Source organism: Uranotaenia lowii, chromosome 2, assembly GCF_029784155.1.
Source record: "Uranotaenia lowii strain MFRU-FL chromosome 2, ASM2978415v1, whole genome shotgun sequence".
Classification (NCBI taxonomy): Eukaryota; Metazoa; Arthropoda; class Insecta; order Diptera; family Culicidae; genus Uranotaenia; species Uranotaenia lowii.
Window position 1 is genome coordinate 216,737,618 of NC_073692.1, and position 16,776 is coordinate 216,754,393.

The 16,776-nt window shown below is 39.0% G+C and overlaps 2 protein-coding genes across 2 annotated transcripts; one reads left to right on the plus strand and one right to left on the minus strand.

The window, feature by feature from the left end:
• Positions 1-769: 769 nt before the first annotated feature.
• Positions 770-3,400, plus strand: LOC129746112 (protein SDA1 homolog). Its single transcript, XM_055739574.1, has 3 exons — positions 770-1,086; positions 1,155-1,984; positions 2,117-3,400. Exons 1-3 carry the CDS (start codon positions 895-897, stop codon positions 3,357-3,359), a joined length of 2,265 nt encoding a protein of 754 aa, XP_055595549.1. The 5' UTR covers positions 770-894; the 3' UTR covers positions 3,360-3,400.
• A 28-nt stretch (positions 3,401-3,428) lies between these two features.
• LOC129746111 (RING finger protein 10) lies at positions 3,429-10,808 on the minus strand. Its single transcript, XM_055739572.1, has 6 exons — positions 10,260-10,808; positions 5,022-6,185; positions 4,563-4,964; positions 4,347-4,501; positions 4,163-4,282; positions 3,429-4,103 (listed from the first exon to the last, which is right to left on the minus strand). Exons 1-6 carry the CDS (start codon positions 10,333-10,335, stop codon positions 3,681-3,683), a joined length of 2,340 nt encoding a protein of 779 aa, XP_055595547.1. The 5' UTR covers positions 10,336-10,808; the 3' UTR covers positions 3,429-3,680.
• Between the last annotated feature and the right edge of the window lie 5,968 nt (positions 10,809-16,776).

The window sequence follows — 16,776 nt, forward strand, 5'->3', positions numbered from 1 at the left end:
ATTTGCACTGCAGTTAGTAAAAACAAACCAAATCAGCTGTTTTTGACAGTAAACAACTGCATTTGTGTTAGTGCGATAGAAACCGATAGAAACTAATCCTGCTCTCGGGCTTGATCGATTTCGATTGGTTTCGATCGATTCCGATTGGCTTCATTGAACGTCAATTGGATTAGTTTCGACCAAAACATTGGCTGAGTGAACAACCATTTACCAATCGAAATCGATTGAAACCAATTTCAATTGGCTATTGAACGGGCCCATGGCCCTCTGCATTCGAGTAGTACAACTATTCAATGTAAACAGTGTTTTACACTTTATACTGAAAAAACAAAGAATGGTTAGTATAAAATTTTTGTACATTTTATTAAATTAATTTTCGAACAAAAATTTTGAAATTGACCTAGTTAGTTATGCTTCTATAATGTAAACCTTTTTTTCTATATGACAGCACAGATGATCCAGGTATCATGATCACGGCTTGTACAAAAGAACAAAATCGACGTTTCCTGAATACTTAGGAGACTTAAGTAAAGTCTGTGTATCCAGTCCAGACTTAACTCTTTTAGTTGCTGCAACAAGTTGAATGTAGACTATGAAATTAAATGTAAAGCATAACAAAAAAGCATTGTGGAATCTAAAATGACTGAAATTGAATTTTGGCTATTTTAGAAGTCTTCTATTTATGTGTGAAACTGTGTAAATTAAATTCGAACAGTTGGACAACACCATTTTATAAAAAAAATGACAGATTGAAAATATTCTTCTTCTTTTTCTCTCCGTGGTGTTGATGGTCGAAAATATTCAGAACATGTGGATATTTTGGTCATATTTACTGCGTATTCTATCGTAATAACGTTTCTATTTAGTTGTTAACTCTTCGTTTTACGGAAAAACATGGTTCGTCACAATAATCAATTGCCGGACAATCTTCCGCAACTGCAGAACTTGATAAAACGGGATGCGGAATCATATAAGGATGAATTCCTGCAACAATATCAGCATTTCCTCAGCGTGTTGGAAATCTTTCGTCTGGAGCCGGACAAGGAAAACAAAAGCCTCTGTGAATCTATCATGTTTCTGGCTCAGGTTTGTAGAATAAAAGACCAATTATTTTGATTTTCAGGTTAAATGTTTTTTTTAATCCTCGTTCCTAGGTGGCTCAATGTTATATAGAGGAGTTGAAAACTTTTCCCCAAACGATTGTTGACCTTCTTAAAACGCACTCCACAACTCTCGATCCGGAAATGAGGAACACGTTTTGCAGAGCTTTGATTCTACTGAGAAACAAAAATTTGATTTCGCCCTTGGATTTGCTCGAATTATTCTTTCAACTTCTTCGATGTCCGGACAAGGCACTGCGAACATTTTTAGAGAACCACATAATAACGGACATAAAAAATATGAACGCCAAGCACAAGGATATGAAACTCAACTCCACCTTACAGAACTTTATGTACACCATGCTCAAGGACGCCAATCCCAAGGCAGCCAAAATGTCCATTGATATAATGATCGAGCTCTATAAGAAACGGATCTGGAACGATGCCAAAACTGTTAATGTCATCGGTTCCGTTGGATGTTTTTCAAAGATTACCAAAGTTATGGTAGCGTCTTTGAAGTTCTTTCTGGGAACTGACGACCAGGAAGAAAAAGATTCTGATGAAGACAGCGATAAAGAGGTTGACCTGAAGGGTATCATGATGGCAAACAAGGTTAACAAAAAGACCAAAAAACGCAAGAAACAGTTGGAAGCTGCTAAGAAGTTGTACAATCAGGCCCAAAAAAAGAAAACCAAAGCGGTTGCCTTCAACTTTTCGGCCGTTCACCTTATTCACAATCCCCAAGGAATGGCAGAAACCCTATTCAAACAATTGCAGAACGGAAACGAACGATTCGAGGTCAAGTTAATGCATTTGGATGTTATTTCTCGGCTAATAGGAATTCACGAACTTTTCCTGTTCAGCTTTTATCCGTATATAACAAGGTAAGTTCGATTTATCACCATATTTAATTGATTTTTTTTTATCGATGTTAAGTTCAGACCTCATCTTTTATTGTGTTACAAAAACGAAAATTTCTTCGGAATAACCATTCCTAATTGGTTTGTCTGTTTCAGATTCATTCAACCACATCAGCGACAGGTTACGAGAATTCTTCAGTTTGCTGCCCAGGCCTCACACGAACTGGTGCCACCGGAGCTCATAGAACCGGTCATCAAAGCTCTGGTTAACAATTTCGTCACCGAACGGAACTCCAGCGACGTAATGGCCATTGGACTGAATGCTGTTCGTGAAATTTGCGTACGCTGTCCGTTGGCCATGAACGAAGACCTGTTGCGAGATTTGACGATGTACAAAAATTATAAGGAACGCTCGGTGATGATGGCAGCCAAATCATTGATTTTACTGTATCGTGAACAAATTCCGACGCTTCTTGCTAAGAAGGATCGTGGCCGCCCGACGGAGGCGAGCGTCGAAATCAAGCCGAAAAAGTACGGCGAAGTGCAAGCTTTAGACCACGTGCCTGGTACAGAAGCGTTGTTAAATGCTGCTCCCGATTTGAATGTTGACGAAGGTGATTCGGATGGTGGTGATTCCGATTCAGATGGTAGCTGGGTCGATATTGATAGTGATGAAGAAAATCTGGCGGAGCCCAAGAACAAGAAAATCACTATGGTCAATACTAAGCAACAGGATGGTTCTGCCGAAGAAGAAGTGGAGGAAGGCGATGAAGAGGAACAAGAAGACGAAGAGGACGATGGAGAATGGGAAACAGATTCGGAAGCTGACAGTGAAGAAATAAGTGATGATGAAGAAGAAGAAAAATCCAAGGAAGAAATTGAAAAAGTCCGTTCTAAAAAAGGTAAAAAACCTAAAAAATCAATCCCCTTGAAGCAAGATACTAAAGAAGAGCAAACTGATCGCAATTTGACCACTCTAACGTCCAAGGAAGCAGTTCAAGATCTTGCATTGAATAAAATTTTCACCGACGAAGATTTTGCACGCATTGAGCAGGAACAGATAAGGAAAAAAATGACTCACAATAATCGAAAACGTCAGCTGGAAAAGGAAAAGAGCGAATTTGTTAAATTGGATGATATCGAAATGATTTACAAGAAAAGAAAGACGGACAAGGCATCCCGTATCGAGAGTATGCAAAAAGGTCGGGAGGGAAGAGAAAAATTCGGCTATAAAGATAACAGACATGATCCGTTCTGTTCGAAAACGAATCGCGAAAAGAACAAAAATAAAAACTTTAACATGGTCCGGCACAAGGCTCGCGGTAAGGTCAAGAAGTCGTTCCGCGAAAAGCAACTTGCCTTAAGAAAACATCTGTTGAATCAGAAAAAAATGAAATAAGTTTTTTGTATAGAAAATATACAGTTTTATTACAATCGAAATATGTTTGTGATCATAGAAAGAAAAAACTTATTCTCGTTGTCTATATAATGGTAGATATATTATCCGATTAAGATACATTTTGAATGCGTTGCGACTTGTTCTCTGAATTCATCGAACTTATTTGTTTAAATTAACAAAACCAACCGTGCTTAAAAGTATACGTTAATTAGATAGAACAATTGGAAAAGAACTTGTATTTTTTCTAACATTTTCAGTGTTTTTCGTAAAATCAATTTTCCTGTGAACAAACCCAAATCAGTTGTAAGGCAAAATAGGTTTTCAATTAAGGGTCATGCCGGAAGCAAACAGCAATGTTTTTTTGTTTTTCTTTTTCTTCGCACTCTGGTTCATTCCGGATCCGTTTCCACTAGCCGATTTCGTTTTCTTGGTGCATCCGTCCATCGTGGAGGAATTTCCAGAATCGCAATTTAGCGTAGCCCGTTCTAAAGCTGCTTCGATGGCGAAACTTAGATCGTTCCTGAATTCCGGCACACGAGCTTCGTCCAACAAGTTTTCGGGATCTTCCTCAGCATCGCTATCTGTTGCAAGTTTTCGTCCTGCAGAGTATGTGGCCCCCATTTTGGATCCGGTTATTTGCAACAACTTAGGTGGAGGCGTTGCTAGCGGGGCAAAAGTGTTCATCGATCCACTACCTGATGGGAGCGAAGGCCAGCGAGATCCAGCAGATGTAGCTGACAGCATCTACAAAAAGGTTTTAAATAACATTATCAATTGATTGCGTAATATGTTTTGAACATTACTTTTGACCAAGAAGGTCCCACACTGGATGAGCCGGGCGAAGCAGACGATATATCGCTCACTGGAGGACTAGCAGCCGAAGACGGTTCATACCGGAAATCAAACCCGTCGCCGGCTCCACACTGGAAAAAAGAAAAATTTTTTATGGATAAATGATGGGAATAAGGAACTATAAAAGCCTATTACCGAAGGAAATTGTTTCGTCGAACCGATATTGATTTTGGCTGAACGAGCCAAGGATTTTCCCAATTGCCTTTCGTTGAACTCAAATATTTGCTTCTCACGAATTCTTTCTGCTCTGGCACGCTTTTGGCGATCTTTGTGACGACGGTTCAATTCATCTTTAAAAAAAAAATATTAATTTGAGTGGCCTCAAGTCCATGTCTATAATGATACGCTTACCTTTGAATTCACACAAAATTTCCGGCGCAATTATGTCTTCACCAAACTCGATTTCAGCCACTTCAAATTGAGTACAAACAGGCAAATGCTGCAAATACTTCAACTTTTTGCGTAACATTTCCGACATGGAGCAACTATCCTTTTGAACGATTTTTCCTGTAAGCTTCGGAGGGGCTCGGTCCAAACCCCCATACATGGCCTGTAACATGCGAGTATTGATTGAATGCAAAAACAGCGGTTGCCCGTCCATAGATTGGTAAAAGTATAAGTAATCCGAGGAAGCACACTGTGTAGTTTGGACAATCTCAATGTCGCTTAAAGAAAAGTTACTATCTTCATCAATTAGATAATCGATGGCTGAGGCTGGATTTCTTTCCTGTTGTTTCATGGTACAATCGACAGCTGTGAAAAAAAATTATTATAACATAAAAAATATTTAAAAAAAAGGACTCAAATTACCTTCTGTGTTTATTTCTTCAACCATTCTCGGCTTGTTGATGCTTGAAGCTTCCTGCTGTTTTTTCTTATCAGAAAAAAAGATGGGCTTAGCTCCTAGAATTGTTTCCTTCCTCTCCTTCAGCTGATCAAGGGCTTGCTGAACAAATACATTTTCCGGGCAATGTATTCCATCGGTAACGATTTGATTTTCCAATTCCTGTTGTTCGCGCGCAACAATATTCAGTATTTGTTCAGTATCGGCCAGCAAAAGTTTGGAAAGAATTGTGTTTCCAGTTTGAGCTTGAAAATGCGGAATTTCTGTTTTATGCTCTTGAACAACAGTGCCGATGGCCACACCCATCGAAGCCTTTTCGCGCCGCATTAACTGAAAGGTCACGAATTCATCCAGTGCGTAGCAATGGAAAGGTTTAGAAACAGCGCTCCTTAAATCTGGAATATGAATAGCATCATAGCAGATGGGACATTTGCGCCAAGTTTTATCCGAAAGAGCCAAATAATGCAATATGCAAGGCCAACAGTAGACATGACCACATTTAGTCATCTTTGCAGCAACCGGAGGGTACAAACATATGGGACATTGCGGTTCCTCAGAGCTAAGAATGTGAATCTGTTCAATCTTGGCCCAGTCGACTAGTAGATCCGGTGAAGCAAGAAAGGCTCCGTAGTCTTCATTGGCGCGTACAACAAATTGACAATTAGCTTGCAAAAACTGCTCCTTGTTGTAACTCATCTTTTTGATGTGGCTCCGATTGTTGCCGGTCTTGGTGAACCGAACCGGTTGATCACGCTCTCGGGGAGCATAGTGGAAGTTCAGAAGATGGTTCAAACTTTGTTTTTTCGAACCAGAGCTGAACACCGAATGTAGTTCATGCCTGACGGGGATCGAACCCCGAGCATCGTAAGCCGACACTAGTCCGGCTCCCTCAAACTGCTCGTCGAATGGATCACTCGACTCCAGCAGCGATGTCTCAGCGTCCAGAGGTGGTGAAGGACGTTGTTGCTGCTTCGTGCGCTTGTCATTGCTGTTGTAACTGTAGTTGGTTTGATTGCGAGCCTTTCCCGATGCGCTCGCTTTGCCGTTGCCGCCTCGATAAGTATCTGCCTTGGAGTCACTGAAGTTGGGTTGTTCACGTCGCTTTGAGTGGCGAGGCCACTTGGCTGTTTCTGCGGGAGAAGAGACACATTAGAATGTATTCCGTCATCTGTTGTTGGTATTTATAAATTTGGTGATTGTAATTCGGTAAATGGTTTGGATTTAAGGATTTATTGGTTTGTGATGTTCCGTACTTAATTGTTATTTTTATTTAATTAACGTTTATTGAACTAATAAAAGTAATAATGTGCCGAGGATCATCTTTAATTAAATAACTAGGAAAGTGGTAAGGAGGAAGTAGGAAGTTGAAGGATATGAGGGGAAGGGGTTATTTAGGTATCTCTGGTGGTCGCACCTGCTGCATTCTACGTGTCACGCAAGGTTGCCGAAATCACAGAAAAATCTATAATTTCACAGAATTTTGAGCCAAATTTCATCACAGAATCTGTGTCACAGAACACAGAATTTTTGGAACATTCACAGATTTCACAGAATTTTTAAATTTTTGACGTTTTTTCGAAATTATTTTTTTTTATGTCAATTCAAATTTTCGATAATTATCTTTGAATTCAAGAAATATGATAATATTTATAATGTTGATTTTTCTTAAGTAAAATGTAAAAAAGACGCAATTTGACATCACTTTCGAATGAAATTAATGGAAAAAAGCAGAAAATCGTCACAGAAATTTTGGGAAAAATGACAGAAAGTATACTATAGGAATTTTTTTTCGTCAAAACACAGAGTTTTTTTCGGCAATCTTGGTCACGATTGATCGGAAAGAGGTTTTTTTTTAAACCATATCTTCACCCAAGGTGTGTATATATACAGGAGGTGTTACCGAATATCGAATTCCCGATTCAGCCATTTTGGCTATGTAGGCTATGCAACTATGCGGAACTCATGAAGTTTGTTTACCAACAAACCACAGAAAAGCTGAGCAAAAAATAAACAAACTCATTGAGAGCCCCGCTCACTCCTCGCCAACTTACTGTGAAAGTCGGAGAACCTAGTGTATCTAAAGACCTTGATCTTCACCGACAGTTTTTTTAAGGCCGCACGCTCTTTTTTTTAAACTCAAAATTAAGTAGTTTTGGTTCAAAACAGCACTTCGGTGGCTTCCCTCAACTTTGAGTTTGACTGGGCAATAGCAAAACTGAGTTCTGATAGGCATACTCATTACTAAGTTCGGCAGCCGAACTCGGATTTATCCTTTTTTTCGAGGGTAGTTGATTTTCAGGGAATTAAAGGATGATTAAAATTGGTTGTACCCGGATATTGCTGTTCCGGTACATTGCATTGCAATTATAGAGCGGTGGAAAGTTTTGACACTTCCGGTCAAAGAAAACTTCCGGATATTACTTCCTAAGGGAAGTAAACAACATCCGGAAGTTTCCGGACATTCCAAGCCGCTCACCATATGATGACAATGACGGACAGAGTTTTACGCTGACACGGTGAACATGCATTTCATTATTCATAGTCTTCCGGTAATTGTTCCGGAACAACAAAATTTTGCGACGTGTTCGTTGGTTGCTGTTCCGGTTCGAACTGAACTCGCTAAGTGTTTTCAGTCCAACAAAGAGAGTTCAATTTTTAGTTCATAAGGTCGAACTCAGCTTTGATCCCTCGCCGAAGGAAAAAAAAGGGATCAATTTTGAGTTCGCAGTTCGAACTCCGTTTTGATCCATCGCAAGGAGGAAAAAAGGGTACTTAACTTTAAGTTCATAGAATCGAACTATGTTTTTAACCTCGGTCATACTTAATTTTGAGTTTAAAAAAAAGAGCGTGCGTCAATCTACTTTTTGACCTCCACCAATGTCTTTAACGCAGTTCCGTACGTATTTCCAAAAATTAGGGAAAACAGAGGCTTATAAGGTTAGGCCTCTAAAAACCAGGCAATGCAGATGAGTGAAGTTACGCTTGACTTTCAAAGTATTAATGTGATGATGTGCTTGAATGCAAAGCTGCAATGCTTGAGTGGAAAGCTGCAAAGCTTGGATCCCATCTCGCAGGGCGGCAGCACCATAAACATTGTTTAGGTGACGCCAACGATTTGTCCGAAAAAAACAACAGCCCGACTTTCTTGATACTTGGAGATCTTTTTTTTCAGGATTTTCATCCTTTAGGATGATTCATCCCTTCATTGGAGATCTTTGCACTGAGTCAAGCGTTTAGATCAAAGCAGTCTTCGTAAGCATTTCTCGCACGCGTTTGATATAAAGCATCGCGTCCGTTGCATAACTGTCGGGCGCCAACATTTCGACTACATGGCCTTGAAACCGTTTATGTTTATACTTATAATTAATTCGCCTTTTGTTATGCAGCTGTAAAGAGTTGAAACTATTTTCATTAGCTTAGACCACCAAAAGGTATTATTAAATCGACAATCTATGAAAGAGTGGTTTTGCTTGAAGTTCAATTCCTGGCAAAAAATTGACAGTTTATTCGAGTAAGCTAATTAAATACGAAGCACATTGACACAAGATAAACTATCGTAATTCTACGTTAACTCGGTCGTTTGTTATATACCGGAAGTCCGGATTTTCGACTACCGACAAAGAAAAGTGAAATACTAGATTGTCGAAAGTCTGCAACTTCATCAGCGACGTTTCTAAAAATTTGATTTAAATGCACAATATCTACTGTAGTTGAAAGATAACCAACTATAAAGTTTAGAGCAAGTTCACTGATGTTGGAAAAAGTGGTAGAAATTTTGACACTTGTAGCACATTTTGAAAATTTCACCATGCAAAAGTGTTTTCAAGATTTTTGGGCGTTTTTTTAAAGCACAGTTTCTTTTTCAGCCGTATGTGATAGAAATCGAGCTATTTTTGCTTCACAGCATGCGAAAATATAACACGTGTTGTACAAAAACTTAAGAGGCCGCAGATCTTGAAAATGCTTTGCATGGTAAAGTTTTCAAAATGTGCTGGAAGTGTAAATTTCTACAACTTTTTCCCAACACAAATTAACTTGCTCTTACGTGCAATTTCCATTTTAAAATCCGAAAAAACTGACATTGGTTTACCTTTACAGGTTGGATTACCATATTTCAAACACCATATCAGGCTGCTATTTACTTTATTTCCCTGATGTTGATAATCAATGTTGTTCGGCCTTAGACAAGTAAATTCCCCCTAGTTGTTATTTTAGTGAGATCAATCAGAAACTATTTTGATGAAGTACATTGATTAGATTAGGTCCTAGGCCGTTTGGCCTAAAGTCATTTGGCATAACGCCATTTGGCATAACGCCATTTGGCATAAAATCATTTGGCATAATGGTCATTTGGCATAATAGCCGTTTGGCATAATGTCCGTTTGGCATAATGGTCGTTTGGCATAAAAATATCAAAACTCATAAGGTAACATAAAATGTTGCTTAAAATTAAAATACATTAATTTTTTTCACTTAACCGAGTTTTTAGGTTTATTCAAAGCCCTAGGAAGGCCCCGTGTTTCTAGGTTTACCCAAAGCTAGGGACAATCCCCTAGCCCGGTCCGCAACGCGAAGCGTAAGGACCATACATCATTTTAGTTCGAACGCGAAGCGTGAGGAGGCTTTCTCGAAAATTTGATCCATTATTCAAGGACAGTCCCGTCTTTCCAGTTGTATTCTTTATTGCCCATAGAAAATGCATTATTTTATGCCAAACGACCGTTATGCCAAACGGCCATTATGCCAAATGACCATTATGCCAAACGGCCGTTATACCAAACGGCATTATGCCAAACGACTTTTATGCCAAACGGTTTTATGCCAAATGACTTTATGCCAATCGGTATACAATCATTAGATTATGTTCATATTTGAGGTTTTTGGAAGCTTAAATTGCATAAATAAAGGAGTTAAACGTATCAACCAGAGGCTAAGTACTCGTATAATGCCTTTATTTATGCAACCATTGCCGAATTTCTTTTATATAATAGTGAACTGAAAATTACTGATTTTAGCAATCTAATAGTTTCAGAAGCTTTACCTAAAATTCAAAAAAAGTACTTCGATACGGAGAATCTCCGAAATCTTGTGAATTCATATTGGGTAATGAGAAAAATTACCGTAAATCAAAATTCTTTAATATTAATTTTAACAATACATAATTTACAAAACAAGATGATCAATTTTTAAAACTAACAACTAACCTTGAGTTTTTTTCGGCTCAGTGTTCGCCCCCTTCGAGGAGAGACTCTGGTTCGAAAAGCGATGATTCTTCTCCATCTGGGGAGATGTTTCTTAAAACTAAGTTAAACGAAGGATAGAAAGCAAAGGCAAATTGATCCGGAACAGGGTCCACGAGAAGGAAGCGCCCTGTTTTCTCCCGGGGCACGTATGCTCCCGACAACGAAGCACTGCTGCTGTTGCTGCTGTCAACGACAACGAACGGTGACACTCTTCGATCAGACATCTTTTTAATTGGCCATGGTTGTACAAGTACGATGAAAAAAACAGAAAAATCTCACTAGATTTTTCTCTACTGGTACAAAAAAAACTGGACTTTGATCGCGTTCAGAATAAAACGAACCGGAACCGGGTTCGTATGGGTCTACTTTTGCAGTTGGGGTTGGTGGCCACACGATGCACCTAGATTGGGCCTGGAACCGACCGTCGGTACTACGGAATTTTAAAGAAAAACACTGCAGAAAAATCGCACACGGACCGTCGCTTTGCAAATGGCGACGAATGAAATGACGTTTCAACATAAAAGGAAATTCAGGAGTGTTCATTAAAATTTCAGGTCCACATTTGGCAGACAGAACCAGCCTTTTCCAACAGGGTTAAAAGGGAAACTGTAAGAGACATCTGCCGGTGACTAGCCAAACTGTTATGGTGCTGGCCCGAAAGTCGAAAAGGGTTTTACACCGCTACAATTAATATCAGCTGATAGCCATTTTTAAAGAAAATGAAGATAAAAGAAATTCAAAATTAAAGAGAATTTTCAACGTTTGTCAAGTATTTATTAACAATTTGTATAAACATTATACGTTTTTTGTTATCGCTTTCTCATTTTTTTTTTTTTTTAAACATAGGGTAAATGTACCCAATCTTGGCCCCTAAGGCATGGTTGACTAGATTTCCCATGATTGTAGTCTTCCTGTAATGTGTACCTTCAAAAGTCCTTCGACAAATATGATTGCTAACTAGCCTGAAATGCAGTAAAAATATGTCCTTGCTTGAAAGCGGTTGATAATTTGAGATAAACCTGATCAAACTTTTGATTGAAATGCTCCTTATTGTGGCCCCCGCGCCGTATTTTGGCCCTTTATGAGTTCCTTAAATTGGCCGTCTCTAGGAAAAACTTGCCTCACTAATACAACAACAGCCCCCACGATTTCATTGAAAATATCCCGGAAGGAAACACATCAATGTTCTGTATTGTTTTCAAAAAGTCGGAAGTACGAAATGTCAAACAATTTTTTTAACTGATATTTCCATGTAGAATTATAATCTTACGTGAAAACGCTTTACTTGTTTATTTTAGTTTTTGTGTGTTTATAATTTCTATTATAAGTTCCAAACTATTGCATTGGTTAACATAAATATGTTCATTTATCCAGCAAACAAATCGTTTGCTAAATCTTTAACATGCAATTATGATAGATCTGTTTCCATTGAAGTCAACAGGTTAACATAAGATGGTAAATGTTCATATTTTTTTTATTCCACTCCCATAAAAGGAAGACCGACATTTTAAAAACCATTATGATCGAGGCAAGAAGCAAGCTCAAGCTAAAACTTAAGTCAGCGAACGATTCTTTGAATCATACATATTTAAAATGTCGCCCTTAGGAATTTTCTAGCAATCGTTTGCGTACACCGGGATAGCAAAACAAGACAAACTTTCGCTCGCTCCAGCCAGCCTGATAGAAAAAGATTGCATCTCACTCATTGGTTTGGAAACTATAGGCAATGGAAGCGAACAGCAAATTCAAAAGCTAGGTGAAATTCAAGCTGCATCCCACTCGCACTCATGCAAAATCGTCACCCAAACTCGGCAGCGCTTCTTTCGTATATTCCTTTCCTACAGAGAACAAACGTGATCACCTCGTGCTGATGCACAGTGATCTATAATAAAAAACAAACTTGGTCAAAATATTATTTTTGATTTCACATGAAATTGCAAACAATAAAAATTCAAGTTCGTTACAACGTAGTATTTCAACATTGCAGTGCAATTATTTTTTTAAATAAACATAATATTTAGAGTGTCATAATTTGAGCTTTATAACATTTCCTTTCAAACACACATATGCAGCAAATGTTCATCTTCAATACAAATGAAATTAAATAAAAATACGTTAAACCTCATTTCCAAATGTGGAATTTTTTGGGAATGGATATAGTAACTTCAACATTGAGATCCAAGATATCAATTCGAATTTGGATCCGGTAAATTAATTTATTGAGAGGTAAATTTTATTGAGTAGAAAAGTTCTCGAAATGTACCATGAAAGAGCAGCTCAAACTGTAGCATTATAATTCCAACTAAAATGCCAAATACGCTTGAGTCGGCTTGAGAGATAAATAAATTGATTATAGTCCAAAATACATTCATCATATTTTTAATTAATTTCAATCACTTCATGACTTTAGACCGGCTTTTCAATTTCCAGACCACTGTGCACCGTCGGCCGACGAACGGCCGCCGGCTGCCGACTGCCTGCTGATGTCGTTTTCACACATACATGCATATTTCTATCTGTGGAATTGCATGCCAAGATAAGGCGAAAAATATGTTTATATTTTCTTAAATTTTAGATAGAAAATGTACGTTGTTTGGAGTAAGTTATAATTTTATATTTTTTGCCATGTTTTGCTGCAACCAACGGTAATTTTTAGTGATTTTTCCATACGGAACTGTGTTTTTAAAATCAATCTGAAGATGGCAGATGCACTAGCAAGGTAGGTTCATTTGAGATTTTTTCCGAAGACAATCATTTTATCTGCAGTTTGCCATGCGAAAAAAAAAATATTACGCAGTCATTTGGATTCAATTGTGGACAAATGTTATGCAGAATGTTGCCATATGCGGTTTCCTTTAATGTTTAATTTTTTTTCATGTTTAGGCGTATGTTTGACATGAAAATCACCAAAATGCATTTTGGCATGCCAAGATTAGGAGCATGCCAAGTTAAGGCTCACTTACCCTATTAGGTACTTGACTCAAAAATGCCAAAAGAGAATCAATTTTCTTCGAACGATTACTGGAACCTGGTGGGGTGCTCATCCACAGGACCTCATCAGGTTATACCAAACAACGATACTGTCGGTCATAGAATACGGAAGCTTTTGCTTTGGGTCCGCCGCGGATACCCACTTGATTAAACTAGAACGAATACAGTATCGTTGTTTGCGTATTGCCATGGGTTGTATGCAGTCGACACATACGATGTGTCTCGAAGTACTGGCGGGAGTAATGCCGTTGAAAAATCGATTCTTCGATTTATCGCTACGTTTCCTAATTCGAAGTGAAACTATGAATCCTTTGGTGATAGAAAATTTGAAAAGGCTTATGAATATTAATTCGCAAGTAAAATATGTAAATGATTATAAAACTTTTAGTCAATTAGAAATAAATCCTTCTTTATTAAATTCGGACACGAGTCACTTTTACCCGAGTAGCAGTTCCTTGATAAGATTCGATCTGTCCATGACCGCTGACATCCGTGGAATACCAGATCACGTCCGACCCAACATCATTTCTTCAATCTTTGCTTCAAAAGTTCGTGAAATTGATCCTTTAAAAATGTTCTTTACTGATGGTTCTAGAATCGACAACGCGACTGGCTTCGCAGTGTATAATGAGGGAGGGCTTTGAAGCTTCGTTCAAGCTTCGAGAGCCATGCTCCGTTTACACTGCTGAGCTAGCCGCTATTTACTGCACCTTGGAACACATTCGCACACTGCCCGTAGACCACTATTTCATCTACTCGGATAGTCTCAGCTCCGTTGAGGCAATTCGATCGATGAAACTGATGAAGCGCTCTTCCCATTTCTTGCTGGAAATTTCAGGGTTATTGGGCGCTTTGATCGAAAATTCGTATAGGATTACCTTAGCTTGGATCCCGTCTCATTGTCTTATACAAGGCAATGAGAAGGCGGACTCATTGGCTAAGGTGGGCGCGTTACAAGGTGAAATCTTTGAGAGGATTATAACTTACAATGAATATTTTTCAATACCTCGCACTTTAGCGATTAACGCTTGGCAGTCTAGCTGGGATGTATAGTGCGCCGAGGAGCACTACAGGAATTGTACACTGTTCAGTTTCGCGTTCGTTAAACGAGCGGCTTTAGCGCCACCTCTTTTAGTCGAGGACCGCTCGTCGAGTCCAAATTGCCCGGCGAGAACTTTGACCTCAGGGCAGGTCGTTCCTAAAAGGATCCAAGAATGGATACGAAAGATCAGGTTTTATACAATCAGCCTGAGTAGGAACTACTCGTATCGGCCACCTTTGCCAATTAAGTAAAAACGTTATGGATACAGCGTTCTATCCCCTTAGAAACACTCGCTTGTGCTTCTCATCACTGGCTTAAAAAGACCAAATCACCCTAGCTTAACACGTGATACGAAGCAGAAGCGAGCAGACTGATTTCCCGGGCAGTCCTCCCAGAGTAAAAGAAAAACTAATCGGGGAAGAACACGTGAACCACCTTTTAACCCAAGAGCTCAATGTTCGGGGAAGCACAAAATAACAACTTAGAACATTTTGTTGGAAGAAAACATAATAATAACTTTGTATTTAACGTTCATTTACATATATTCGGAGAAACGATTATTCTATTTTCTGCATGCTTAATTTTGGTTTTTATTTTTCTTATCCTAGGATTACATAAGTTCGATTTGAATAGTTCCTTCCCTAACTTCCCCTATTCGTGTGCGGTTTACATGTTCTGAATAACTTTCTGGCGAGTTTTCAGAAGTGGAACCCTTCAATGGTTGGCGGTTCCGAAATAAACTGTGTGTGTTTTTATGTTAGTTTTACATGAGGAGTTTGCTGAGTGTAATTCTATTTTTATATGCGCATATTTTTAACTCTCACTCATGCGGTACCGATTTAGATTCCGGCCGATAAAGTAGGCCTGCTTGCGATAGTAAGACGGTGTTACTTTGAGACCGTATTAATGACGATGATAAAGATTTCAGCAACAACGAGCCGAAGAATTCAACGGCCGGAATGATGTTTTCTGGAGGTTGGAAAAAACATATTGTGCATACTCGCACTACATATTCCTGTAGAAATTTTCAAATGGGTACATACCTTCGGTGGAGTGATTACCAAGCACGTGGTTACTCGACACCGTATCGGGTCCAACGTTTACTGTAGGTGGCGCTTCAAGGAGAATGGTGGTGGCTTGATGCAAAAGGAAATAGGTCATCCAAGTGACGGCTGACGACCTCGTCCGACTCTCAGTGGCCGGGGTCCGAATCCTCACCGTGGTGTTGTACCGGAACTGCTGGGCTGTAGCGGTGTTAGCAATCGCTAGATGTGCGTCGGCTTTTGAGCTGTATATAATTGCCAGATTACGGCAACAATTAATTACACACAGAACCAGGGATGCCAGGTGTTAAGGATTAAAAATCTGGGCAATTTTGAAAAAAAGTCTGTGTGTGTCTGTGCATAAGAAAAATCACAAATTGGTACTAAACAAGAAATCAAATTTGGTGAATCGTGTGAGCGGGGGGGCGGTTGGTTCTGTTTGTGCTATGGTGTTCGGGTTATTTTCTAGTTAATAACTATATATATATAAATAACACTGTTTCCACGTACCATGCCGATCTTATTTAAAAAAAAAAAGTTTAATGATTGATTGGTCATACCAAAGAATACAAGCCAGATTTTAGTCTAAGCAGCCACTTTCATATTAAATCTGATACATTAATATTAATTTTATCTGCCAATTTTGAAAATCTGTAAAATCTGGGCACTCTCAGTAAAAATCTGGGCAAAATCTGTGTCTGACCAATATCTGGACGAAGGATCAAAAGTCTTGGTTTTACAGACAAATCTGGGCACCTGGCAACCCAGCACAGAACACACATTTTGGGCAATTGGGGTTTACCTTTTATTTTTGGTAGCAACGCACACGACTATCATCTGACCGCACACAATTTCTAGTTGGCTGGCTAACTGGAGGGACTTAATTAATTTCCTGGGAAGGAACATGGAACATTAAAACACTCAAATCAAAAGGCACTTAACGTGTTCTTACGGTACAAAGACGCGGAACAAGAACAATCTCGCTGCTGATTTTTACCACGGTTAAATTCGGAATAACCCAGTGGATTCAAGGGATTCCTCAGATTCGCACAAGGATCATCGGTGTTCATTGGGGAGTCGAAGATTTCCCGAAGGAAGTCGTTGACCTTTGGACACAATAACCAATGGGCTTCGACCCAATTGAAAAAGGTGGCTTCTCTTTCCCTCCTACCCCGTCTAATCGTTCCATCTCATAACGATCCACCCTTGGAATCCCGATTCCTTAAAATAATGGGGTCAACTCGAGAGATGACGCTGAGCGCGCAATTCTCATTGAGATAATTTCTGTAGAGCGCAAGCTTCCTCCACTTCCTTTTAAACACGTGCATTATCAAATGCATTACATAAATACAGGCGTTTCTAAGTTGTAAGTTCTAAGTATGAGTTTACATATTATAGCATG